Source organism: Dipodomys spectabilis, unplaced genomic scaffold (assembly GCF_019054845.1).
Source record: "Dipodomys spectabilis isolate Male_0828 unplaced genomic scaffold, ASM1905484v1 ptg000457l, whole genome shotgun sequence".
Lineage (NCBI taxonomy): Eukaryota > Metazoa > Chordata > Mammalia > Rodentia > Heteromyidae > Dipodomys > Dipodomys spectabilis.
Genome location: NW_024871134.1, coordinates 1,273,790 through 1,299,549, shown reverse-complemented (window position 1 = coordinate 1,299,549; position 25,760 = coordinate 1,273,790). Strand labels below are relative to the sequence as shown.

Below are 25,760 nucleotides of genomic sequence, written 5' to 3'. Positions count from 1 at the left end.
TTCTTTACATAGCTTAGTGGCTGGTTATTGTAATCTTGCTGTTGGTTACTGAAATACTGAATAGTGGTCTTAAAGATATAACTCTTATTTCATAAAGACATTTCCCATTTTAGATATTAAGAGGGTTTTTTTTTCCTTTTTAAATTTTCTTTTCACTTTTTCAAGGCCCAGTATGTATGCTTGTACAGGGACTTGAAACTCAAGGTTGTACACTTTCATATGGCTTTTTCGCTTAAGGCTGGTTCTCTACCAACTTGAGTGAGAGCTCCACTTCTGGCTTTTTGCTTGGATTTGTCTTCACTGCCTGGCTTTGAACCTGAATCATCACTCAAATGTCATCCTCCTGAGTAGCTAGGATTATCTCAGAACAAGCCTCTGGTGCCCAGCTAGTTTTCTTTAAGTGGAAATATCCAGCTAGGCCAGGCATAGCCATGCCAGGCGTAAAGGATTGTATGCATGTGCCAGGTACACATAGAAGGCGCAGACACAGATAGTATAGTTTTCTTCCTTCTGCCCACCCCTGCATTTTTATGAATCATTAAACTCAAAAGTTTGTAAATCATCTTCAGACATTTTCTCTACCAGGCAGAATTGTCAGCTCATGGCCCCAGTGCTCTGTGTGTGTGTGTGTGTGTGTGTGTTTTGTGTATGTGTGTGTACATGTGCGCATGCCTTTGGTCAATGTGTGAATGTGAACAGTGGAAGAAAAGGATTTGGTGCCTGGCACAGCTCTGCTATCCAACCCTGGGCCCAAAGAGGACAGCAGATTATTTGGGCTACGAGTTTGTTGAATTGGTTAGAATGAGAGCAGGGGGCCATCTGGCCATCTGTCTGTGAAGTGGTTGCTGAGTTTCCAGTGTCACATTTGAAGGACACACTGACTGGCAGCATGTGTCCAGGGTACAGGGGCTATCAAGGTAGCGAGGCCTGGGTGTGTATGGTCCTCAGCAGTGTCCTAGATGAGCCAAGGGAAAGCATGTCTCACACCGCGAGATTCCAGGAAGCAGAAATAAGACAAATGGGCAGAAATTTGGGGGAGGTTAAATTAGGAAGCATTTAGTCAATAACTATATCAGGAATTTTTTCATTTTGGTCTTTCAATGCAAATTAAACAAAAAAAGTACCTGAGTTGAACTCATCACATGGTGTCTCACACCTCTTAATTCCAGGTACTTGGCAAGTAGAGGTAGGAGGATGAAGATTAGAGGCCAGCCCAAGCAAAGTTAGCACAAGACCTTATCTGGAAAACACAACAAAAGAGCAACAAACAGAACTTCCTTACATTCTCTGGAGGCTATGGGGTCTGAAGGCATGATTACACTTGTCTTTATATTGAAGAATATCCATCTTGCTTCTTTTGTGGGTGTTCACACATACAGAGTTGGGGTCAGCAGATGTCAACAGAGTGACACCAGGTTCAGCGGCTTCGTATCAGCCCCGTCACGCCACAGTTATAACATCGGGCATTAGCCATCACCTTCTGTGCCTGGCTGCCCTATCTAGAAATGATGCAGGAATAAATAGTATTAGGCTCTCAATTGTCTTATTATCAAGCATGTTTTAAATCGTTCTTATCCTGAGCATTAATGTGGTAATATACTCCATGTATTGTTCGCTGCATTAAGAACCAACAGATAGATTCAAAGAATTCAAGAAGTTTGAAGTTTTAAACTCTTAAATATACAAATATGTAATGTATCAAAATATAGTTATATAATTACCATAATTACTTTTGTATAAGTACATATAAGATAATGACATATATTATGTAATATATAATTTAACTTGATAATTTATTTCTTGAAATGCAGTCTTACAGACACAATAAGGGAACACAGCTTCATGAGCTGTTTTTCAGACAACATAAATATCTTCCATAATAAGAAATCCATTGATTGCAATGTCAAAGGAATCAGGAAAACTAATATTTGTGTTTTATGCCTTGCTATGTTGACTGCTGGAAATACAGAGTGATTAAAAAGTAGCCACAGCTATCTCTAAACATCACCTAAGATTTTTTCCAAAAATCCCTCAATGGGCTGCTGGGCTTCTGGGAAGGGCATACCTCACTGTGAGAGCTGTGGACCACGTGAGAGCCCAGTGCCAGCACTGAGGGAACCAGCACCACAGGCGCCTGCAGGGAGTTCCACCCCATGCTGAAGCTGTGGCTAGGAGCAGACAAGGTTTGGGGGTAGAAAGACCAGCAGTAACAGTGATGCCTCACAGACAGTCTATGGCTGCTTTGAAACCATCAGGGTTGTTGTCTTTCAACAATGGATGGACTGAAGTATCCACTGAAGTGTCGTTGTATTCCTGGAGCCCAGGCCAGGAAGACATGGCTGCAGCTAGGGCACAGAGAAACCTCTAATGCATGCACTGCCCACAGCCTCGGGCATTCGTCAGGTGTTTAGTTTATAGGTACAATTAAAACTGCTTCCAGCACCCTAGGCTTTCAGTCTCTGCTTCACTTTGCTAACATAAATTAGGTTCTAAATAAAGTTCTGGCAGAAATATCACCATCTATTAACCTGAAGAAAACTTTTCCCTCCAGGGCCATTTTCTTATTTAGTTTTTTGTTAATGTCTTTCCTTTTTGATATAGAGATAAAAACAAATATGCACATTTAACCCTCAGAGACTAGAACACTAGAATAATGACAAACTACTCTCTGAATAAGTCATGTATGGTAACTTTGACAAAAGCAGTACAAAGAAATTTTTAGCTGGGCGCTGGTGGCTCACATCTGTAATCCTTACTACTTAAAAGCCTGAGATCTGAGGATCCCAGTTTGAAGACAGCCCAGCATGAAAGTCCATGAGACTCTTATCTTCAATTAACCACAAAAAGCCAGAAGTGGTAGAGTGTGTGAACCCTGAGTGTGAGTTCAAGCCCCAGTGCTGGCATGAGAGAGAGAGGAAGAGAGGGAGGGAAAGAAGGAAAGAAAAGGAAGGAAGGAAGGCTGGTTGGTCTGAATACCTGAATCTCAAACTTGAGCTTCAAGAGCACCAACAACATTTGGGAACTGTGAATACGTTGATGTATCATCATATAAGGCTGGCTCGTGTCCTGCTCTGGTCATCTCAGAGTCAGGAAATATGTCTACAAGCTCATTAGTAATCAGGAAAGAGAAGAGAAAACACAGTATCACAATGATGACAATCTTAAAATTAACTTGTGCTAAGGGCATTTCTCCATATCACAGCTCTAGAGACATAGTTAATGGTTCATGGGTGTGATCCTCCACCTGACATGTGGCAGGGGCCCTTGGGTACCAGGCATAGTATGAAAATGTGGGAACAAGCTGTGTTTTCCCTTAGGCAGTGTACAACCTGTGTCATTAGACTTTATTGGCTTAGATTCTGTGTCTTGTTGTCTTACATCACTTGAAATATGATGGAAAACATTCTGTCAGATAGGCAGATGACAGTAATCTCCCTGTGGACAAGTCTAGAGCTTCCAAGAGGAGAGCAGGAGCCGCTTTGCTTCAGGAAGACCCTCTAAGTCACTTGATGCCTGAGGGCTGCAACTGTAATAGCTTTTTAAATGATGGAAAGGCTTATTATATAGATAATTATACTTTATTAGTGCTTCAACACTTACACTCGTTATTTAAGTCATGATAGCAGTTTTACTACAAGATACTGTGATATTTTAATGTAAGCTAAGAAAAAATATTCATCTTTAAAATAACATAACTATATACCCTTCCAAAATATGTATTAATAATAACAAAGAGTTCTTTAGATTTAGGCAGAATGTAACATTGTCATTTTGTTTGAAATACGACATTTTGTTTGTCATAGGTTTGAATTTTATTCAAATAAGTCTTACAAGTGATATGTAGCTAAGTCTTAGGCCATACTGAAAACTGTTACTTTCCAAACAAATATTTGAAGGAAATAGCTCAGTTGACAGTTGAATTCCTAAGGCTCCCCAGGACCATGCCCCCCTCCCCAGACCCCCCCCCCCCCCCCATCCAGGCTGCCCTTTCTCTCTGTTTGCTGTTCCTGAAGCAGACTGGGCAGCACTGACCTGTGAATTCCAGAAGGGAAACTGATAGGTGATTGCTGCCAACCTTCATACCAAGACAGGAACAGGTGACGGAAGGAACTGAAATGACTTCCAAGTCATCATTTCACATAAAAATGGCCTTGATCTGGTGACTTCAAAAACCCATCCAAAGGCATCAGATTAGATGACAGGGAGACATGCTCACAAACATGAAGACATACATGCATGTATGTGCTCTGTTTTCTTATTTTTAAAGTTAAGGTGATGGAGCAAGGAAGGGGGAGAACGCAGTCAGAACACTCAATGCACACCTGTGAAATGGGAATCAGATAGCTGTGGGGAAGACTGGGACTGGGAGAGGTGGGAGGGGAGGGGCAGGAATGGGAGGGGTAGGGAGGGCAGGGGTGGGGCTGGGAGAGGTGGGGAGAACACCGAAGGGGTGACACTCGATGCATTGTGCTCACAAACTCACATGTGGAATTCAAACCCCTTTATACAGCTATTTAAGGATAATAATTCTTTTTGGAGAAGTGAGCCCCTACACATACGTATTTATTCCCTTTTCCTATGATACTAGAACAAGTTGTTGAATATCACACAGATAATGTGTTTATTTTATTTTATAGCGAATAAAATGAATGTCAGAAGTGGCACTGTGGCTCAGGTGGTAGAGCATTTGCCTTGAGCTGAAGAGCTGAGGGACAGTGTTCAAGCCCCATGACTGACAAATAAATATAAATAAATAAATAAAATGAATGTCATGTATTTATTTTTAGGGTGAAAATGGTTTACGTGGTGTTCCCGGCTTACCTGGACAAAAGGTAAAGAGCTTTTAAATACTTGGCATGAGCCAAGGATGTTAACATCTTGACAATATCATTTGCACACATAACAGAGATTCAGAAAATGTTTTTGGTAAAACTGAATTCCACTTAAGACTCTGAGAAAGCTAATGTCCAGTTTTGTTATGTTTTGTTTTTCCTCCTCTGAAGTGCACTCTAAGAAAGCTTTGTCATGGGCTTCAGTGATGTGTTGCCCTAAAAATAGAAAACACACAGTGAGCTGTCTTTAATTGCGTTTGAATAATAAAACTGCTTATGTATTATGTATCCTTCTTTTGATGTATTCAGATTGAGCTGAGCAGACTGGTTACAGTGGCATAAAAAATGTAATATTATAAAGAGGTTATAGACAGCTAATCTCTATGAAGGAAGCCTCCCAGAGTGGCAAAGTGATGATAAATGGGAAGTTTTTCACTGGCCAGGGTGCTTCCGTCTGTGCCTGGCAGCTCTCCCTTCACCAACGTGAACCGTGTTTGTGCCCTCTCTGGGAAGAACACCACTGTAAGTGACACAGATGGTAGATCCTAGCTTCCCAGAGGGTGAGTGAGGACTCCCTTCAGGCTAAGCCAGCTTCCACTGTCCTCATAGACCCCACAGAGCCCCACCCCAGAGGGAGCATTAGCAACACAAGCTTAGATGCCATTAAAGCCAGGCTTGCCATTTCTGTGTTCTGGAGGAGATCTACTGGTCTTCACAAGATGTCAGTAGTTACTGTGCTTCTGATTCTCTGTAGCTAAGACTACTATATAAAAAAGGACAAGCCAGGCGCTGGTGGCTCACGCCTGTAATCCTAGCTACTGAGGAGGCTGAGATCTGAGGATCACGGTTCAAAGCCAGCCCGGGCAGGAAAGACTGTGAGACTCCTATCTCCAATAAACCACCAGAAAACCGGAAGTGGCACTGTAGCTCAAGTGGTAGAGTGCTCGCCTTGAGCTGAAGAGCTGAAGGACAGCGCCCAGGCCCAGAGTTCAAGCCCCACGACCAACAAAAAAAAAAAAAAGGACAGGCCCTTGTTTCTAGTCGCAGTTTCCTGGGCTTGGCCCAGTGAAGGTAATGAGACTACGCTGGCAGCTTCTGAATTCCTCTACCAGGTTCTAGACAAAACCTGCAGAGCTGGCACGCTCTTTCTGTGAGAGGAGTTGCCAGCCAGGGATGAGCAGATTTATCTGCTGGGAAATTGCTTTGGGCTTTCTAGCAGCTGTTGGTGATGGCTGGATCAGGCTGGCACTGGGGCTGACGTGCTAGGGGTGTTGAGCAGCTTCAGTGTCAGTTTGAATTAACAGATGGAATTAAGGTTTCTATTTTTAGAAAAAAAAATGGTAGATGCATGGTCGCATGCATTCAGTGGCAACAATCTTTCTTTCTTTCTTTCTTTTTCTTTCTTTCTCCTTCCTTCCTTTCCTCCCTCCCTCCCTCCTTCCCCTCCCCCATCTCTCTCTCTCTCTCTCTCTGTTCTTGGTTGTGGGGCTTGAACTCTGGGCTTGGGCACTGTCCCTGTGCTCTTCAGCTCAAGGCTAGCACTCTATAACTTGAACCACAGTGCCACTTCCAGTTTTCTGGTGGTTAATTGGAGATAAGAGTCTCATGGACATTCCTGCCTGGGCTGGCTTTGAACTGCAATCCTCAGATCTCAGCCTCCTGAGTAGCTAGGATTACAGGCATGAGCCATGGTGCCTGGCTTCTTCTTTCTTTTTGTTGGTAATTTTTTGATGATAAACAAAAAACATGATTTAATCATATGTATGCATATATGTACTGTACACATGTATTTTATTCTGTGTATATATAAAACTGTTTACGGAGACTATGCATTAAAAGCTGACTGTTTTTCATTAATTTGAATTTTAATTATACCAGGTGTCACTTTGATGAGGCACTTCAGGCAAATCTGAGGACTAAAGATTGTCTTTCATCTGGGCACTGGTGCTCAGGCCAGTAATCCCAGCTACTCAGGAGGCTGAGATCTGAGAATTGAGGTCCAAAGCCAGCCTTGACAGGAAAATCCACGAGACTCTTATCTCCAGTTAACCAGCAAAAAGTCAGAAGAGGAGCTGTGGCTCCACTGGTAGAGTATGGAAAAGCAACAGAATAGTACTTAGGCCCTGAGTTCAAGCTCCAGGACCAGTGCAAAAAAAGAATAAAAGGAGAAAAAGGCCCGGGAAGGGAGAAGGGAGAAAGAGAAGGAAGGAAGGAAGGAAGGAAGGAAGGAAGGAAGGAAGGAAGGAAGGCAGGCAGGCAGGCAGGCTCAAAAGTCTCATCCCTTTGAACTCAGGAAATGCTTGCTGAAGGCTTCTATGTCAAGGCCCTCCTCGGGTGCTGACTGGCTCTCACTTGCTTTCTGCCCTCACCACTCCTTCTCTGGTGCTGGCCTCCCAGGTAGAGCCCAAACTCCCAGGTCTCAGGTTTGAACCTGAGCCAAGCCATCCTGATACTCAGTCAGTACCAGAACAGCATCAGAGCAGGGCCAAACTGAAGTCAGCACTGCAAGCAGCCAGCCACCTCTGGGTCTGGGGAATACAATAAAAAGGAAATGGTGGACTGGGTGCGGGTAGCTCACACCTGTAATCCCAGCTACTCAGGAAGCTGCGATTTGAGGATCATGGTTCAAAGCCAGCCAGGGCAGGAAAGGCTGAGACTTTTATCCCCAGTGACCACCAGAAAACCGGAAGTGGCACTGTGGATCAAGTAGTAGAGCACTAGCCTTGAGCTGAAGCACTCAGGGACAGCACCCAGGCACAGAGTTCAAGCCCCACAACCAACTAAAGAAAAAGAAATGGTGGAAGTGCAGGCTGGGGAGCAGGCCAGTACCTTCCTTAGACCAGCGAGGCCAGCATCCTCACTGCCCTTGCACCTAGGGTGCAGGCTCTGAGTGTTGACCTGCCAGGAGGTAGGAACACCCAGAGTCGGTTCCTTGCTAGTGCCTAGGGTATGGAGGTGGGGCTTGTTCACACTGACTCAGACCTCACAGAGCAGGAATGCCCAATGCGAGTTTAGTATTCGTGGCAATGTTTAAAAAGTCCCATGGTGCTGAGGCCTTGCTCTTCTTGCTGCCCCTTCCTCTGCAGGGATAACTAGGGATCATGTGACCCCGGGAGAAACCAGAGAAAAGGTCAGTCTCCCTCCATGTGCATTGGTGAAGGTAGATCATGTTCTTGGAAATATTTTCAAAGTTAGTATCTACCTTGTTTTCCCTGTCCTATTCAAGAGGTCAGCAACTTCATTAAAAAAGTAAAAAGAAGCCGGGTGCCCAGTGGCTCACACCTGTAATCCTAGCTACTCAGGAGGCTGAAATCTGAGGATCATGGTTCAAAGCCAGCCTGGGCAGGAAAGTCCATGAGACTCTTACCTCCAATAAACCACTAGAAAACCAGAAGTGGCACTGTGGCTCAAGTGGTAGAGTGCTCACCTTGAGCTGAAGAGTGCAGGGACAGTGCCCAAGCCCAGAGTTCAAGCCCCATGACTGACAAAAAAAAAAAAAGTAAAAAGATTTGCTTTAATCACAGAGAATATATTGGTGATTGCCAGGAATCCTACCTTTACTTAAATGGTAGACACTTCTGGTTGCATGCATTCTTTTGCCATATAAAAGGTATAGACTTTATTAAACAAGATTTCATTATGATGCCACAACTCCATTGGGTCTAAGCTTTAAATACGTACACCTGAATGGTCAGCCAAATTTTCCTGAAGGAATAAATAAGAATTTTCTGTGCTAGAAAAGAGATTAGAATGATTTCAAAGGGTTTAATAAAGGGAGGATTTAAAAGGTATGGCCACAGAATGTAAGAAATGCATGAGCATCTGTGCCATCCTGAGTCACTGGACTGGTAGTAATAGAAAAGACAGGAGAAACCTTGCCCAGGAGCTGAGGACATCTGTACAAATCAAGAGGATTTGTGGCCCCCAGCCCTCAGTCACCTCTCCCCTCCCCAAGTCCTGACCCCCTCTCTTTCCCCCTCCAGGCTCTCCAGCCCTGATCAGGCCCCCCTCCCTTCCCAGCCCCCAACCCTGAGCTCCCCTCCTTTCTACTTCTTGGCCCCCAGCCCTGAAATCCCACTGCCTGAACCAAACCAAGAGTAGACAGGGCCACACAGAAGCCTCCAGGGACCAGAGCAGGGGGACGAGTGGGGACGGAGGGCATAATCTAGCTCCTGACCCAGCTGTGTCATCTTGAGTGACCTTGTACAACGGAATCCTGTGTGGTTAATTTCACATCCTAAAGTAGTATTTTATTGTAATAAATAACTGCAAAATCATTTGCTAACTCTTGAAAAACATCATTGCTTTACCAACAGCTTATTGAAAGTACCAAAAATAGAAGTGCCTAGATGTTCAAAATTCCCCTTCACACACCATTTCAATCTGTCTCCATTTCAAAACTGTCATTGTGTTTTTAAATAAGTCAGACAGTTCCATCCCTTTGTTTCATAATTCTTATGTACATCAACTGCCAGGCAATTAAGGCAGTGGAAAGGAAGGCTGAAAAGATGACTAGATCATCTCAAGTTAGACAGGATCAGGCGCTTAGCTTGCTTGGCAGTCGTCAGTTATTCTCCTCTTCATTATTTCAGTATTTCTAGAGACAACGAGCATCTACTGTAATTATAAGATGAATTACACTGTTGTGAGCTACATCATAATTATTCTCCTCACTGAACTGTGAGAAAGAAAAAAGATAGCCCAATAATAGCCATGCCATGGAAAATTCCATTGAATTATAACTTTTAAAAGCAGGTCTTTTGTCTTAGAAGTCCTGAACATTTTCACTTTGAATAACAGTCATTGTAAGAGCATACTTTTCTTTTGCAATTTTTTTATTGTGATTAAGTGATTACATAAATTTCACAGTATTGTGGGATAGTGATACTTAGTTAAAGTCACAAACACATTCTAGCCTTCATGGGGCAAATTGTCTTTATCGTGGTCTATAAAGTGTATGAGTTCTATGAGCTTTGACATTTCTTCCACATTGGGTGATATGTACATTTCTTTCCTTTTGCTTAGTGTCAACTGTTCCCTCTTTCCCTCTCATTTCCTCCCTCCCATCGTTGCCATTGATTACTTGGTTTATTTTGATCAATGTCCAGTGCAGCTGATGGGTTCCACTGATATATGTTTTCCCCTGTTTCCCTCTGTTTCTGTGTCTTCCTCCTAGTTTCCTCCCATGTGCATATATATATATATATATATATATGTATATATATATATATATATATATGTAGTCAGCAGCATGGGTCATTTAGTAATGATTCGACCATATGAACAGAGGTCCTTTGTTTATTGAGTCTTTACTTTGTTGTATCACCTTACCTTTTGGATTTAACACCCACTTATCAGGGAGACCATGTGCCGTTTGTCTCTTTGTGTAAGAGTATACTTTTAAGATGAATACTTTATTTGTGTTTGTTTTTAATAATGAGATTATATTTATTGGATAAGCACAGCTACACAGGGTAGAGGCACCTCTGACTGTCATTCCGCCTCTGATGCACTAGAAGTTTAAGAACTCACTGCTTCAGAGTTCAGCCTCTGATACACTAGAAGTTTAAGAACTCATTGCTAGCTGGGCATCGGTGGCTCACGCCTGTAATCCTACCTACTCAGGAAATGGGAGAGGTGAGGATCACAGTTCAAAGCCAGCCCAGACAGGAGAAGTCTATGAGATTCTTATCTCAAATAAACCACCAGAAAACCAGAAGTGGTGCTGTTGCTCAAGTGGTAGAGCACTTGCCTTGCGTTGAAGAGCTGAGGGACAGCGCTCAGGATCAGAGTTCAAGCCCCAGGACTGACTGGAAAAAAAAGAAACCCTCATTGCTTCAGAGTTAAACTGGCCCTGCCAAACTTGTTTGTTAAATAGTATTTCAGAGAGAAAGAGAGGGAGAGGAAAGAGGAGGAAGGAAAGGGGTACAGGAAGGAGAGGGGGAGAGGGAGATGAAGAGAGAAGAGTGAGAGGAAAAGGAGAGACAGGGTGAGGAATGGAGGGGGAGAGGTAGGAAAGAGAAGGGGCAGAGGAAAGGAGGGGGAGAGGGAGAGGAGTGGGAGGGGAAGGAAGAAGGAGAAGGGGGGGAGAATGAGAGAGAGATCCAGTTACAACTGCAGTGATGTCACATATTCCTGACTTGTGACCTGCCATCCACATGATGTGGATCCCTCCACAAGTGACATTTACTCCTGACACACACATGGCCACATATTTGTAATGGGATTTCAGATGTGTTGCCAGCTAGTGTGGACTTTTCCACTTGGAGAATTAAAATGATCTTGACTTTGAAGGCCTTTTTGGGCTTAGTGAGCATAAAAATCAGTCCAGTGAGCATACATTCCATTTCTTTTCTCAGAAATCATCAGGTAGTTTTCAAATGACAACTCACATGTTCATATGCTAGCCTAACATAATACATATTTATTTAGGTTTAGTGCTTATTTGATTAATGTTGATGTAGTTAGCATTAATTTCATATGCAGCCTTTTGCCTTTGGTGGCTGGTTCTGAAGATGGAGTAAGAGGCATGGCAAATGCCTCCCCAAGCTCTGTGCACAGTTTACTTAGTTGAGCCATTCATACTGTTTTCCAGAAGCCTTGGCTTCGGCCTGTTGTTCTGTTGGCTTTGACTTACAGTGTTAAGTATGTATCAGCCAGCTCCTGTGATGGACAGATGCCAGGCTAATATGTGTGACTGGTGATTTCCTCCATAGCATTTTATTCATTTATTTCTAATAGACTCAGATTTTATGTCTAACTCATGACCAAAGTCATGTGACATCTTTCTACCAGTACCACAGATAGCCTGCTACTTCCCAGTACTCAACTTAGATTCTGGCTCCTGGCATGGAGTATCATAAGACTATATTCCATCCCTAAATATCATGAGGTTATTCCTCATCCTTAAATAACGCAAGAGTACCCCATCCCTACATATCACAAACTGTACCCTGTTGCTGATTCCTCAGCAAGATCTGGGAATGTGCATCTGGTAGGCAGAAAGTGGTCTAGACCATGCAGGTGTGGACAAAGTTTATTGAGATATCACATGCTTACATACAGCATACAAGCATAGAAAGTAAATCTTCAGTCAGGGGCCAGAAAGTTAATCTTAAACAATCTTGCAGGAATACAGACAATGAGAGTTAACCTTTAGTCAGTGAACAGGAAAAGCTAGCCCTTGTCAACAAATGTGAAGCAGTTCTATATTTTCAAAGGTTACAAAGAATAAGCAAAGTGTAGGTGGGCTTCCTTAGATACACAAAGGGAATCTCAAGGCATTGTTCTACGGGATTAATTGGAGGAGTACAAAAGACACTTCCTGCATGTCCTCCACCAAGGTCTTGGTGGGCTATCCAGACCTTCGCCCAGATTTGGAAAGAGCTTCCTCCTTTCCTCCTGGAGGCTGCAGCTGGGTACCCCAATCTTTGCCAGGATTATGGAGGAGCATTCTCATTTGCCAGCATACATAAACCCCACACAGCACATGAATTCTCAGGTGGGGTCACACAGTCTGTGTCTCTGACAATACCCTATCACCAAGTATCACGAGACTATACTTAGTCACTAGTAATCATTTGCTCTGGGGAAGAAGAATTCTGGGTTCAACTCCATCAGGACCTGTTGCATAGCAAAGTTCTTTTGCACTAATCAGTTTTTCCTGTGATTGGTGTTCTGGTGATGACATCTAGAACTGGAGCCGGGGAAAGCACAGCTGAGAGCTCTGGCCCGGTCAGGTTGAATGAGAAGAGGGAATCTCTTTGAGGGTCATGAACTGTTTTTCAGTATATTCTAGAGCAGCACTTAGGTTGTTTCACAGATCATTTTAATTCCCCAAATGGAAAAGTCTGCTCTGATCCTGTAAGAGTCTGTTGTTGCGTTTCCCCCTGGGTGATGTCACTCTTGAAACACAAAAGCTGGCTCCCCTGGAAGTCACAAATCAGGAGCATCACTTCTAATGCGTGCAGTGCATGTGGGAAGAGCCTGGGTTCACACTGTCTTTCAGAACTGCAGCAGCCTGTGCCATCCGTGGACTCACATGTTCCGTGCTCCAGGACAGACCCATACAGTAGCTGTAAATCTGGGCCCAATCCTGGCCTTCTTTATCCTAGTCTTCTCTTTTATAAGATCAGTTCCTACTCATCAAAATATGAAAAATAACATAAAATAGTACTATGTTGAGAAATTAGATTTGGTGTCACGATTCTATTTCAAACGAGAAGAAAATACAGTGGCTATTTGGATGTAACATAGTGTCTCAAAAACAAGTCATCTTGAAACAATACTCGCTTACTTTGCTCATTACTCTTTGTATTGTATTATATTGGGCTTGGCTCAGTGCTGCTTTGGTTGGGTTTGTTCAGATCTTTCCTCTTGGCCAGCAGATTGGCTGAGGCTGGCCTGTGCCTAGCAGGGGGCCTCAGCTAACTTCTCCCAAGAATTCTCTAGGCCTCTCATATAGGTAAAGGCCTCAACACAAAGACAGTGAGCAGAGACGCAGAAGGCCTTTGTGGCCTGGTTAAGAACAAGCAGGTCATCACTTTCTCCATATTTGATTGGTTAAAGCAAGTCCCAAACCCAGCCCAGATTCTAGGGCTGAACCAAGAGACATTCCATTTTGAAGAGAGATTTCATTCTAGCATCATGGAGGAGACAGAGCAGAGTAGAAATCAGAAGACTTTTATAACAAATGAGATAAAATAGTCTTACTAGCCAAGTGCTGGCGGCTCACACCTATAATCATAGCTACTCAGGAGGCTGAGATCTGAAGATCAAAATTTGGGAAGAAAAGTCCATGAGATTCTTATCTTCAGTGGAGGTGTGTCTCAGTGGTAGAGCTCTATTTTGGAAAGGTTGGGTTGATTTATCAACTCTTCCTCATTCCCTCATCACCTGAGTATAATTCTTAATTATGTTTACTTAGTGAGATTTGTAGATCATGTCTAAAATATTTACAAAGTTGAATGATAGAATGACTTTATATGAAAGGAAAAAATACAAAAGAACAAATGTATTCACTGTGATAGTAACTGAGAAATTCAGTCTGTCCAATAAACAGAAGCAAGATGATATATTTTTCATATGCTTCTTCATTTTAGCTACAATAAAATGGAGACCACAGTAACTGGAAAAGGCAAGTCAGAGCTGAAATAGGTTTTTAGGATTTCACTGTTAAAGCTTGCTTAGTATGAAGCCTTGTGCAGGCATGTGAAATGCTGTCACTCCAAACCCACATGTCTCATCGTGCTCTGCAGTAGTGGTCCGAGGGTCTTCCCGCCTCCCCTCCCTTCCCCCCCTCCCCGTGCATCCTCCCTCAGTTTACCTTCAGTGTCACATGTCATCCCCGTGCGCTTCTTTCATCTGCCCCACTAATGTGAGGAAAGCTCCAGCAGCTTTTAGAAGGACTTATGTGTTTGATTTGACAGCTGAGTTAAAAAATGAAGAGAACAGATGGAGTGCGATAATAACTACGATTTCAAATATCAGAGCAATTTACCCAGGGCCACAGGAAATTGGCATGAGAGTAACCAATTATCCATGGTGGCAGGCATAGGAAAAAGCAATGGTAAAGCCAAGCTAGAGACATAACATCAGCTATTACAGGTTGTGTTATTTGCTTGGTTCTTTCCAGTGCTAGTTAGCAACTAATTATTGTGAAACACATTGAACCTTCTGTGGTTGCTACCCTTACTATTAATTATAGAAAATGGTACATGCTAGGCTGGGCACCGGTGGCTCACGCCTGTAATCCTAGCTACTCAGGAGGCTGAAATCTGAGGATCGCGATTCAAAGCCAGCCTGGGCAGGAAAGTCCATGAAACTCTTATCTCCAATAAGCCACCAAAAAACTGGAAGTGGTGCTGTAGCTCAAGTGGTAGAACACTAGCCTTGAGCTGAAGAGCTGAGGAACAGCACTCAGGCCCATAGTTAAAGCACCAAGACTGACAAAAAAAAGTTATATGTTGAAAAAAAGGAATAATTATCAAGGACTATAATATATCAGGAATAGTAGCCTTTGTAATATATGTCAAGAATATTAGCTAAAGTATTCTTTTCTGGTGATAGAAAAATATTTCATATGTAACATTTCTTTCTTAAATTCCCTTGGAACTTTAAACCTTTCCCTTGTGTGTCCTTGATGACTTTGGCTAAGTAATTCTGGTATAACAATGAGAGTAGAAGCTGCAGTGGATGCCAAGCACTGGTTCTTAAGCCTGTAATTCTAGCTACTCAGGAGGCTGAGGTCTGAGGCTTAATGTTGGAAACCAGCCTGGGCAGGAAAGTCTTATCTTCAGTTAACCAGCAAAAAGTTGGAAATGGAGCTGTGACTCAAGTGGTAGAGCACCAGCCTTGAGTATCAAAGCTAAGGGACAGCAGTGCCCAGGCCCTGAGTTCAAGCCCCAGTACTGGCAACAGATAACTCATGAGCACAAGTAAGAAATTTAAAAAGACAAAACTGTACAGCACTGGTGCATGGGAGGCACATTCTGTGTGTCCTAGTGTGGCCTTAGGGACTTGGGCTTTCATGGACTGTCCCTGGGGCCCACGTGAGGTTTTCTGCGCACAGATGAATATGGTGGATTTTAGTGAAAGCCACAGAGTTGGGTGCACAGTGGCACCCAGTGACACAGGTTAAGTCCTGTCAGTGTGGGACGTGTGGTGGACAGGAGGCAGGTGTGCGGGGGTTGGCATGGGATACGTGAGGTGTGTGGTGAGGTACAGTAGGCAGGTGTGTGGGGTGGGTGTGGGGTGTGGTGGTGTACAGGAGGCAGGTGTGTGGGTAGGTGTGGGGAGTATGGTGGTGTACAGGAGGCAGGTGTGTGGGTGGGTGTGGGGAATGTGGGTGGGTGTGAGATGCATAGCGGTGTACAGGAGGCAAGTGTGTAGGGTGGGTATGGTTTTCACTGTGTTTCCTTGAGTCAGAACGCAGGTGTTAGAATTCATACATGATGACTTTTATTTTGAAACTGTCAGCCTAGGATTTTTTTCTTTTTCTGTCCTTTCTCCTTCTTTCCTTTCTCCTTCCTTCCTTTCTGTGTGGTTCTAGGGTATGAGCATGGGACTGGCACTCTGCCCACCTCCACTTCCATTCTTCATTGGTATGTGGCAGGCTGGAGTCTGTTGACCACCTGTGGGCCTGGCCTTAGGCTGTCTCCCTCCCTGGGCTCTGGCGGGCAGTGCAGCAGTGGAGGTGGAGGTGCCGGTGTCTTTACCATGTCTGATGTGTCAGCTTGTGAATGAATGCCTAACCATGGTGTCCAGACTAGGTTTCAAAATCGTTGTTTTTGGTCCTGTCACCTGCTTCTCTATTACTTAGGCCTGCCCTGTATTGGCTGCTGCCTTCATCAGGGTCACAGAACTGCAGTGGCCAGGTGATCCCAGGTGAGCCCACCCTGGCTTCCCTGAGTCCTGGGAAGGAGGGTAGGAGAGGAGGGCTTGGTAAAGATTGCCCCCCACCCAGGAAGCACCTACCCCAGTAGGTAGGGCAAGGATCGCAGTTTCCTGGGAATCTTCTCTCTAACCCCTCCCAGCATTGCCATGTCCCTGGGACTTGGGTTCAGCTTTTAGCTTGGCATGTCCCAGAATTTGTTGTTTCCTTCTTTATTCATTCTGGAAGTGTATAGAAACCAAACATGTCAATCTGATAAGAGAAGAGGATTGAGCATCTGATCCAAACTGATTCTTTCAAGAAGGCCCTGGGACAACTTAATCCAAGTTATTTTTATCATTGCTTTCCTTAAAAAAAAAAGAAAGAGAAAGCTACTTCTCTTATGAGGTGAATAGGAGTTGTGAATGGTAAGTTCTGGCTTTACCGAGTAAAATAACAACCATAGCCATCTGGCATTAAAAAAATGATCTAACTTCTAATATTTTATTTACTAGATTGCCAGGCTTTCCTGTGATCTGGCTGCTCAGAGTGTTCCAAGAATACTCAGGGACACTGCAGGCCACTCATGCCAGGTACTCTGTGTGGCCTTTGTGCCGCTTCTTCCTGGCCCTTGAGGAGAGAGAACTTGCAGGTGTGTTGTGAGCAAGAAAGCTATGCCATTGCCATATGTCCACTGAGAGCGAGGTGCAGCTGTTGAGAAATTACAGGAGAGAGGGACAGAGAGAGAGAGAGAGAGACAGAAAGAGTTTTGCATTTTGACTAATAGATAATTTGTTTTTAGTATTTATGATTCTTTGACCAGAAAAATAAAATTCAAAAAATTCAAAAAGTAGACATTTGGAGAGGTGCCAGTGGTTCACCCCTGTCATTCCAGCCACTCAGGAGGCTGAGATCTGAGGATTGAGGCTTGAAGCCAGCATGGGCAGAAAAGTCACTGGTCATCTCCAGTTAATCAGCAGAAATCCAGAAGAAAAGGTGTAGCTCAAGTGGTAGAGCATCAGCCGTAAGTAAAAAACCCAGGCGGGACAGTAGGGTGCTGAGTTCAAGCCCCCCTCCACACACACAAATAGATTCTTTTCAAGATGTATTCCTGGATCTCAACAGAAATAAATTCATGATGTGAAGAAAATGCTGAGTAACTCCTAACTAAAAACTAAATGAAAGAGAAAATTCATAGAGCTCAAAGTGCAGGAAATCACAAAACACATGGAACATATGAAACATATCAAAAGTCACAATGAGGGCAAAACATTTATTTCAACAGTTAAAATACAAAAATAAAATAAGTTTTTTTTTTGGGTCCGGTCGTGGGCCCTGAACTCTGGGCCTGGGCGCTGTCCCTCAGCTCTTCAGCTCAAGGCTAGCGCTCTACCACTTGAGCCACAGCACCACTTCCGGCTTTTTTCTTTTTGCTTATGTGGTGCTGAGGAATCGAACCCAGGGCCTCGAGCATGCAAGGCAAGCGCTCTACCACTGAGCCACCTTCCCAGCCCCTAAAATAAGTTTTATATGATAAGAAATAATAGCCCTGTCATAAAACAGTAAAGGGAATTAATAAACATAATCATTAAAATATATGAAATAGAACACTTAAAATGTTATAGAAATGAAAAACTATAAATGAGTAATAAAACGAACAAATAAAAACTAGCTAAGGAGACAAAGGAGTAAACAGAAGAAATGGCAAACTGGGAACAAGAAGTGTGAACAAAGTGAATGGGAAAAAGAATTCCAGGAAACTAGTGTGTGCAACTGGCAAGAAACAAATTTGATAACTTAGGGACTGAGGGCCACCGCCCAGGGCAGCTGACAGCTCTGTGGAAGGAGCGCAGACCTGCCAGCAAAGAGACCAGCAGAACGAATTGGTTTTCAGCAGGGCTTTCTCTAGTCAGTGTTAGCCAGACTATTTTAGGCCAAAGAAAAGACAGATTTCAATTCATTGGTACGTTTTAATACCAAGCCTCATAAAAATTAAAAATAAACCACAACCATCTTTTTTTTGTGAGTGCAGATACAAATAATACGTAAATAAAATGTCAACCAATAAAATTCAACTGCTTAGCAAAAGACCCCAATATAGTAATGCTAGAAAATCAAGGGAAATTCAACCAGTTAAGGTGTAAATATTTTGTCTAATTGACAATTATTTTTTTTTTTTGTCGATTGTGGGGCTTGAACTCTGGGCCTGGGTGTTGTCCTCAGCTCTTCAGCTCAAGACTAGTGCTCTACCACTTGAGCCACAGAGTTACTTCTGGTTTTCTGGAGATAAGAGTCTCATGGACTTTACTGCCCAGGCTGGCTTTGAACTGTGACCCTCAGTTCTCAGCATCCTGTGTGACTAGGATTGCAAGCGTGAGCCACCGACACCTAGAATATTTTAATAGAATATTTTAATAAAGCTTAACAGTATTATCCCCAAAGGGTACAACTTGATTAGAAATCAAGCAGATTTAAGACACAGGGAGGAACATTGCCATCTCTACTGTTTCACAAGAAAATTAAATAACATGTATATTATCAGAAGAGGAATGCTAACTAATGCTTCTTTTTACTGAAGAGTTGACCATACGGGTAGGAAACTTAAGAGAATTTGATAGAAAAGTATTGTAATTTCTAAAATTGATCACCTTGTACCAAAGATAAAAGGAAGCAATAAAAGTATTCTTTGTTAGTTATGAGTCTCCAGAGATGTAAATGAAAAATCATCTGTTAGTGTGAATGCTAAAGCAGTGAGAATTTCGGAAAAATTCAAATGATATACAAAACCAAATAAAAGAATGTGAAATAATATCCAAGGAATCAGCTGGGCGCCGATGGCTCACGCCAGTAATCCTAACTACTCAGGAGGCTGAGATCTGAGAATTGCAGTTCAAAGCCAGCCGGGGCAGGAAACTCCGTGAGACTCTTACCTCCAATAAACTACTCAGAAAACTGGAAGTGGCACAGTGGCTAAAGTGGTAGAGTGCTAGTCTTGAGCTGAAGAGCTGAGGGACAGTGTTCAGGCCCAGAGTTCAAGCCCCACAACCAACCCCTCCCCCTAAAAACATACAAAGGAATCTATGTTGTTACAGTGTTCTTAAAATGACAATAAACTGGTTTAGTGATTCAAAATTAATAGATATAATATAAATAAAAATTCCAAAATGGTTAAATTCTGTCTCAACATTGGATAAAATTTCCTAAGGTTTCTAAGGACAAATAAAAACTTGAACATGTAAAAAAAATTGAGGAAAAACTACAAAAGATTGGTTTTCCAGACATTATAATGTTTTACAGCATATATAGTTTAAGATTGGTAGAATAAAGTGAGAGTCCAGAAATTGAGCTTTCCATGCTTCACTTGCCAGTCAGTAGGGAGGATGGGTTATTCCACAAATGTGCTGATTGCCCACGCAAAATACTACATTAACTCAAGAATAAATTCAGATGGCTGAACATGCATGCAAAACCCAAGCCAGCCATTTGTAAGCCATTTCAATCAGGAGGCTGAGATCCAGAGGATCTCAGTTCAAATCCAGCCCAAGTAGAAAAGTTCTTGAGACTCCATCTCCAATTAATTAAGAAAAAAGCAGGGCTAGCGATGTGGATCAAGTAGTAGAGTGCAAGCAAGCCAAATGATATGTGAGGCTCTAGTTCAATCTATGGTACTAACAAAAAAATAAATTCAGTATAGAACTAGTGTTTTATATATAAGTGCTTAAAATCTAAGGATAGAGGTGTATCTAACAAAGATTTGAAATGTAAAGACTATAAAGTAAAAGATGTGTGTTTCATTTATAAAAAATTGAAGCCAGGTTGAAGTTGTTGAAACAAGTCAACCTTTTAAATGAACAAAATGTACAGAAAAACAATTCCCTGAAGAGCAAACTCCGTTATGGAGCACACCGAGGCCTCAGGTTACAGCAGTGGGATGTAATTTAAAGCAATTAAGAGCTGTGGCCTTGCCCCACCCTGCACCTGTTGGATGTCACCCTGGCAGAGCTGTGCCTACACATCACTCTGGTATGAGCAGTTTGGCAGGGTCTATCCAAAAATAAATAAAACTGTGTAATACTTTTAACAGCTAATCACCTTTTCTTCCCCCATGCTGTGCTGGCTTTGAATAGAGGCCTGGAGACTGTTCTTCAGTTTTTTGCTCAAGGTTGGAACTCTACCACTTAAGCCATACTTCACCGTCCCTATTTATATTAGATATTTAGATATAAGAATCTAATGCGCTTTCCTGCCTGAGCTGGCTTAGAACCACAGTCATCAAATCTCAGCCTCCTGGTTAACAAGGACTATAGGTAAGCCGTCAGGGCCTGGCCTAGTTATGTCTTAGAAGTCTTACCTGTATAGGTAATTATAAAGTGTATCACATGCACATAATGATGGGGCCTTTTGGTAAATTAACACAAAACTTTAATTCAACTCCTAACACAAATGCAATCAGATTCCAATGCTGAGTTCCTGAAACAGCTGTGGTGGAGCTGGCATATGCAGATGTGGTCATATTAGCTGGCAGATATACAAAGTGGGCCCTGGGGAGGGCTCTGGTGGATGTGAGCATATTTATTATAGTGATGGAGACTGGAAACAGTGAATGTCATTATCAAAAAATACTGAGAAAATTATAATCTATCTGTAGCACTGAGTATTGTGGGAATATTTAAGGAAATAAATTAAGACTATAATGCATAATCCAAAGTGATATTTTATAGAAAATAACATGGAGGAAGAAAATAGAAATTCAGTTATATGTTTGCATTTGCAAAGGTAAGAATCTGCCAGGCACTGGTGGCTCACACCTGTAATCTTAACTAGTCAAGAGGCTGAGATCTGAGGATTACAGTTTGGAGCCAGCCAGAGAGGAAAGTCCATAAGATTCTTACCTGCTATTAACCACCAAAAAACCATAAGCGGAGTTGTGGTGCAAATGGTAGAACTCTAGCCTTGAGCAAAAGTTAAGGGACTGCCTAGGTTCTGAGTTTAAGCCCCAGTACTGGCACACATAATTATGCATGCATGTGTGCACACATGCTCACAGGCACACACATGCACACAAGAATGCATATTGTACATGTGTCTAGTTATGGTCATGAGTTTAAAGAGAAAAAAGGAAGACTGTATACAAAGTTTAGATAACTTTTAATACAAATTTAAATAGTGAAAAAACCATGGATGTACTTCAGTGGTGCAGTTTGCCTGGTAAGAATGTACATGTTAGGCAAGCAATCTACCACTGAGTTTAAACCCCAGCCTTCAGGAGTTTTTTTAATTAAATGACACAGAAGGGTGAAGTGCACTGACTCATGGCTATAATCTTAGCTACTCAGGAGGGAAGCTAACAGAAGCTTGAGTCTGAGGCCCTTGACACCCAAGTGACTCCACCCTGTCTCAGAAACAAAGTCAACAACAACAAAATCCCAAAAGCCCCATGCTGCAGGCCTGCTTCTGTGGTGGGATGCTGCCAGCGAGTGTGCAGCCTTGGCTCTGTCCCCAGCACTGAAAAAAAAAAAAGTGACCGGAAAAGCCAACAGGATGTCAAGGATTCTTGTGAAAGTGTTTTAAATTATGAGCTTAACTATTTTGCTTAACTGCTTTGTTTGGATTCTTCCTGGAAGTGTGAAGATGTTTGTTCTAGGGATTTTAGCATGGACTAGAAGAAGTGTCTATTACATTCCTTCTCAGAAATGGCAGATTTAATGCATTTCTACTTCCATCTCATTGGCCGACTTCAGTGAGTTCTTAGTTTTTATCCTTACGTTATTAATATGTTCATCTCTGTTATACAGTTTGGTTTTAAAAACCAATTTAAATTGGTTTTAAAGATAATTGTTTCACAGCTTACTGCAAGCTATAAAGAACCTATTATACATGCACATTGCAACCCTCTGTCGGCTTTCTCCCCCTTCTTATTTTTGTTAAATATATAATTTCAACATTTCTCAGAATTTATATTTACATTTTCTCCCTTAACTAACATCTTTTTTAATTTTAGTCCTACGATTAAATGGAATCTATATTTATTACATTATTCTCTTTTGTGGATGTTTATCTTCTAGTTGTTACTTCCCCAAAAGTTCATGCAAAACATATATGCAAAATACATTGAGCCCTTTCCAAAAGTTTACTTCAGCCGGTGCTGGTGGCTCACATCTGTAATCTTAGCTATTCAAGAGGCTGAGCTCTAAGGATTGTGGTTTGAAGCCAACCTGGTCAGGAAAGTCCCTGAGACACTTATCTCCAGTTAACCGTCAAAAAAAAATCCAGAACTGGTGCTCTGGCTCAAGGGGTAAAGTATCAGCCTTGAATAGAAAAGGTGAAGAAAAGGTGCCCAGGCCCTGAGTTCAAGATCCAGGGTGGACAGCTGCGTCTACATGGGAATGGGCAGCAGCCTGGAACCAAGCGCCCATCACCATTACTAAGCATTTTCCTCAAACCTTTATTTTTTTTCCCCACAAACATGTGGAAATAGGTTTCAAAAGCTTCACTCATACATTCTCTCCAGAGGGTGTTTGAATGGTTTGGATCATTTAAAATGCATATTAATAATTTTACTGAGTGGATTACATTTATCAGAAGACATCTTAAAATGCATATTGTTGTAAATGTGTATTTGAGGGGATTTGGCCTACATGGATTAGATTTAATAGATTAAGAACTCCAGGGACAGGTGGGGTCTGTGGAAAGCACAGTTCAGGCCTCATTAAAGCCAGCCTGCCTTCCCATCCTGGGCCTCTTCTGCTTAGAGTTTGCTCTGGATACTCAGAGCTGCAAGATGTATGTCTTGCTTAATTTTTAAAGCTAAAAATAGAAAAGGGATTTTTCCATGAATGTAACCCATCAAATCAGTAAAACACATTTTAAGTTAATTTCAGTGTTTGTAATTTTTTTTAAAAGTCAGAAAAGTGTCAATTAAAACTAACAGCTGCCAGTGGAAGCATACAGGACTAACTCAGAACATTATAAAGGAGACCTCTCCAAGAGAAAGGAGGACAGGGCGAGCCCCAGTGGGAGTGAGGGAAGCGTTGTTAACTGTTAGTGGTTATTCTTAATGAGAAGCATTAGTCTAACCATGGTCTACATCAGAATCCCCTGGGTAATAACATGTTCATGTGGAGCTCCATCACAGATCGGCTGGATCAGAATTCCAGAAATTTGAGATGTGATAAATACCCCAAGGATCCTCATATAAGGAAAGTTGGAGAGAAGTATTCACTTTTATCAGTCTGTCTGTCTACTTACCTACATCTATCTATCTATCTATCTAGCTAGCTAGCTAGCTATCCATCCATCTATGTGTAAAGATGGAGTAACAACCTCTGAATTGTGATATGGAATAGACCCTGCTTCCTGGCTGCACATATTCTAAATATCCCCCAAGGAATGAGTGTTTCACAGAGCAGTCCTGGACCTCACCGCCCATGTTGGCCTACGAGGGTGTCACCCAGATTTGTGGAGCTGACACTCAGCCATGGAGATTCAGTGTTCCAGGGTCATCAGGGAAAGATGTTGGGTTCTGAAGTTCTCTCTACTAATGAGACTCAGTTTTCTTAAGCCCATGCTGTTGGGTGAGAAGCAGAGGCTACCCCACAGGCCTCTGCCCTGGTTGTGGTTGTGCCCGGGCTGTGGTTGTGCCATCTGTGTTCAAGGTCCCACCAGCAGTGCCAGCACAGCACACCTTCCTGTGCTCTGTCATCTTCCTGAAATGTGGACATATAGTTTTTAAATCTCTTTAACTTGTTTTATTTTAGAAAAGCAAACCACAGTCCCTTAATCCAATGAACATTTAGACACTATACTGGAGGAAAATGCTCAGTATTCTACAGAGAAGCCTCTGCATTCTCACAATGGAAATAAATTTGAGTCTCACGCAGCAGCCTTAATGTCCTTACACGGGCTGCACACTGGTTTTTGCAGCGGGCAGGCTCTCCCAGAGACCCTGTGTGCTCCTGGTTTCCAGAAGTTCCGGAGCATCTGTATCTGCGCCTCCACTTCCGGGCTGTGGGACTGTAATTTGGCCCCACCTCCGCTTCCAGTGGTGCTTGGCAGGTGGTCTGGTTTTTCATTGTGGCTGAGGGTCCCCAGCTGTGCTCTCTCTGGTGCCTGTGACATCTGCCTCCTCTTGAACAGAGCTGTTAATACCACAGAAGTGCTCGGAGAATCTACTCAAGTGCCAGGATTCTCACTCCTGGGTACAGAGAACAAGGGGAATGTGAAGGAGTTTGTAACTAAGAACGAGCACCCAGCTCTGACGTGGAAGGATAAGCTGAGTTTGCAGAAGGGAGGAACATTTGGATCCTCACACTAAAACAATCTGGTTCATGTAGGCTCTGGGAAAGTCTCAGAAAAGGCTAGGATTGGTTCTGCTCAGAGAAATAGAGGTCGCTTGGAAAGATTTTAAATTTAAAGTGGAAATTATTTAAGTATGTAAAAGCACAATACTATTTCCATCTTTCTTCCCCACTCCTATAGGTTCATAACTACAGTACTATTAGAAGTTTATTAGACTGAAGGAAGGAGAAATCTTATGTATCATTTCCTGAGTCCTCCTGTGCTCCAGACGCATTTATCTGGTGCCTGTAATCCCAGCCACTCCACAGGCTAAGTTCTGAGGGTGAGGATCAAGCCCAGCCTGCTCAGGAAAGTCCACGAGACTCTTCTCTCTGATAACTAGCAAAATACTGGAAGTGGACCTGTGGTTAAAACAGTAGCATTCTAGACTTAAGTGAGTTCAAGTCCCTATTTGTGTCAAATAGATGAGATGATAGATATATAGATAAATGATAGAGAAAGAAATGAAAATTCCTCAGTAAATCATGACACCATCTCTAAACAAATAATATAGGCCAGAAGATAAATATCTGAAAGAAAAGTGTTTGAAGTTAGAACAAACAATGAGACTCGGAGACAGGAGTGATCTCAAAGACAAAGGCTGTGTTAGCGAAAACCCAGGTGGGCCATCTGTGGCCTGGCCAGTCTTACAGAGCCTTGCCTTCTTGCTTAGCTTGTTTGCTCAAAGCCTGTGCTCTGCCACTTGAGTCACATCTCCACTTCTAGCTTTCTGCCATTTAATAGAGATGAGTCCCAGGAATTTCTTCCAGGTTGGCTTCAAACAGTGATCCTCGGATCTCAGCCTCCTGAGTACCAGGATTACGAGCACTGGTGGAGGAACACACAACAACTTCCTCTCTGCCTGTTAGGATGATGCATCATTTAAATTCTAATTGTCTTTTTTTTTTTTTTTGTCAGTCATGGGGCTTGAACTCTGGGCTTGGGCGCTGCCCCTTAAATTCTAATTGTCTACAACGTGAGAGACCTGAGTACAGCCACTTTCAGTGCTGTCCTCATCTCTGCACCCATGGCTGTTGGTATATGACATCCTTTGGAACTTAACCAGGGTTGGGCTTTCCATACAACCCCATTGACTCCTCTTCCCCAGTGCATGGCATAAAGCCTGACATTAAATTGTCCTGAAATCAGCTGATTGCCTAGCAATAAATTATTCAGGGGATTTATAATTCTATGGGCCTTTAAAGAATGTAACATGTATA

At 42.6% G+C, this 25,760-nt stretch overlaps 1 protein-coding gene across 1 annotated transcript in view; it reads left to right on the top strand.

Annotated features, from left to right (window-relative positions):
• Nucleotides 1–25,760, top strand: part of Col19a1 (collagen type XIX alpha 1 chain) — a 224,029-nt gene that overhangs the window by 52,721 nt on the left and 145,548 nt on the right. The window contains exon 9 of the mRNA XM_042668576.1: nt 4,788–4,832. Coding sequence (XP_042524510.1) covers nt 4,788–4,832 — 45 coding nt within the window. The remainder of the gene's footprint in view (nt 1–4,787; nt 4,833–25,760) is intronic.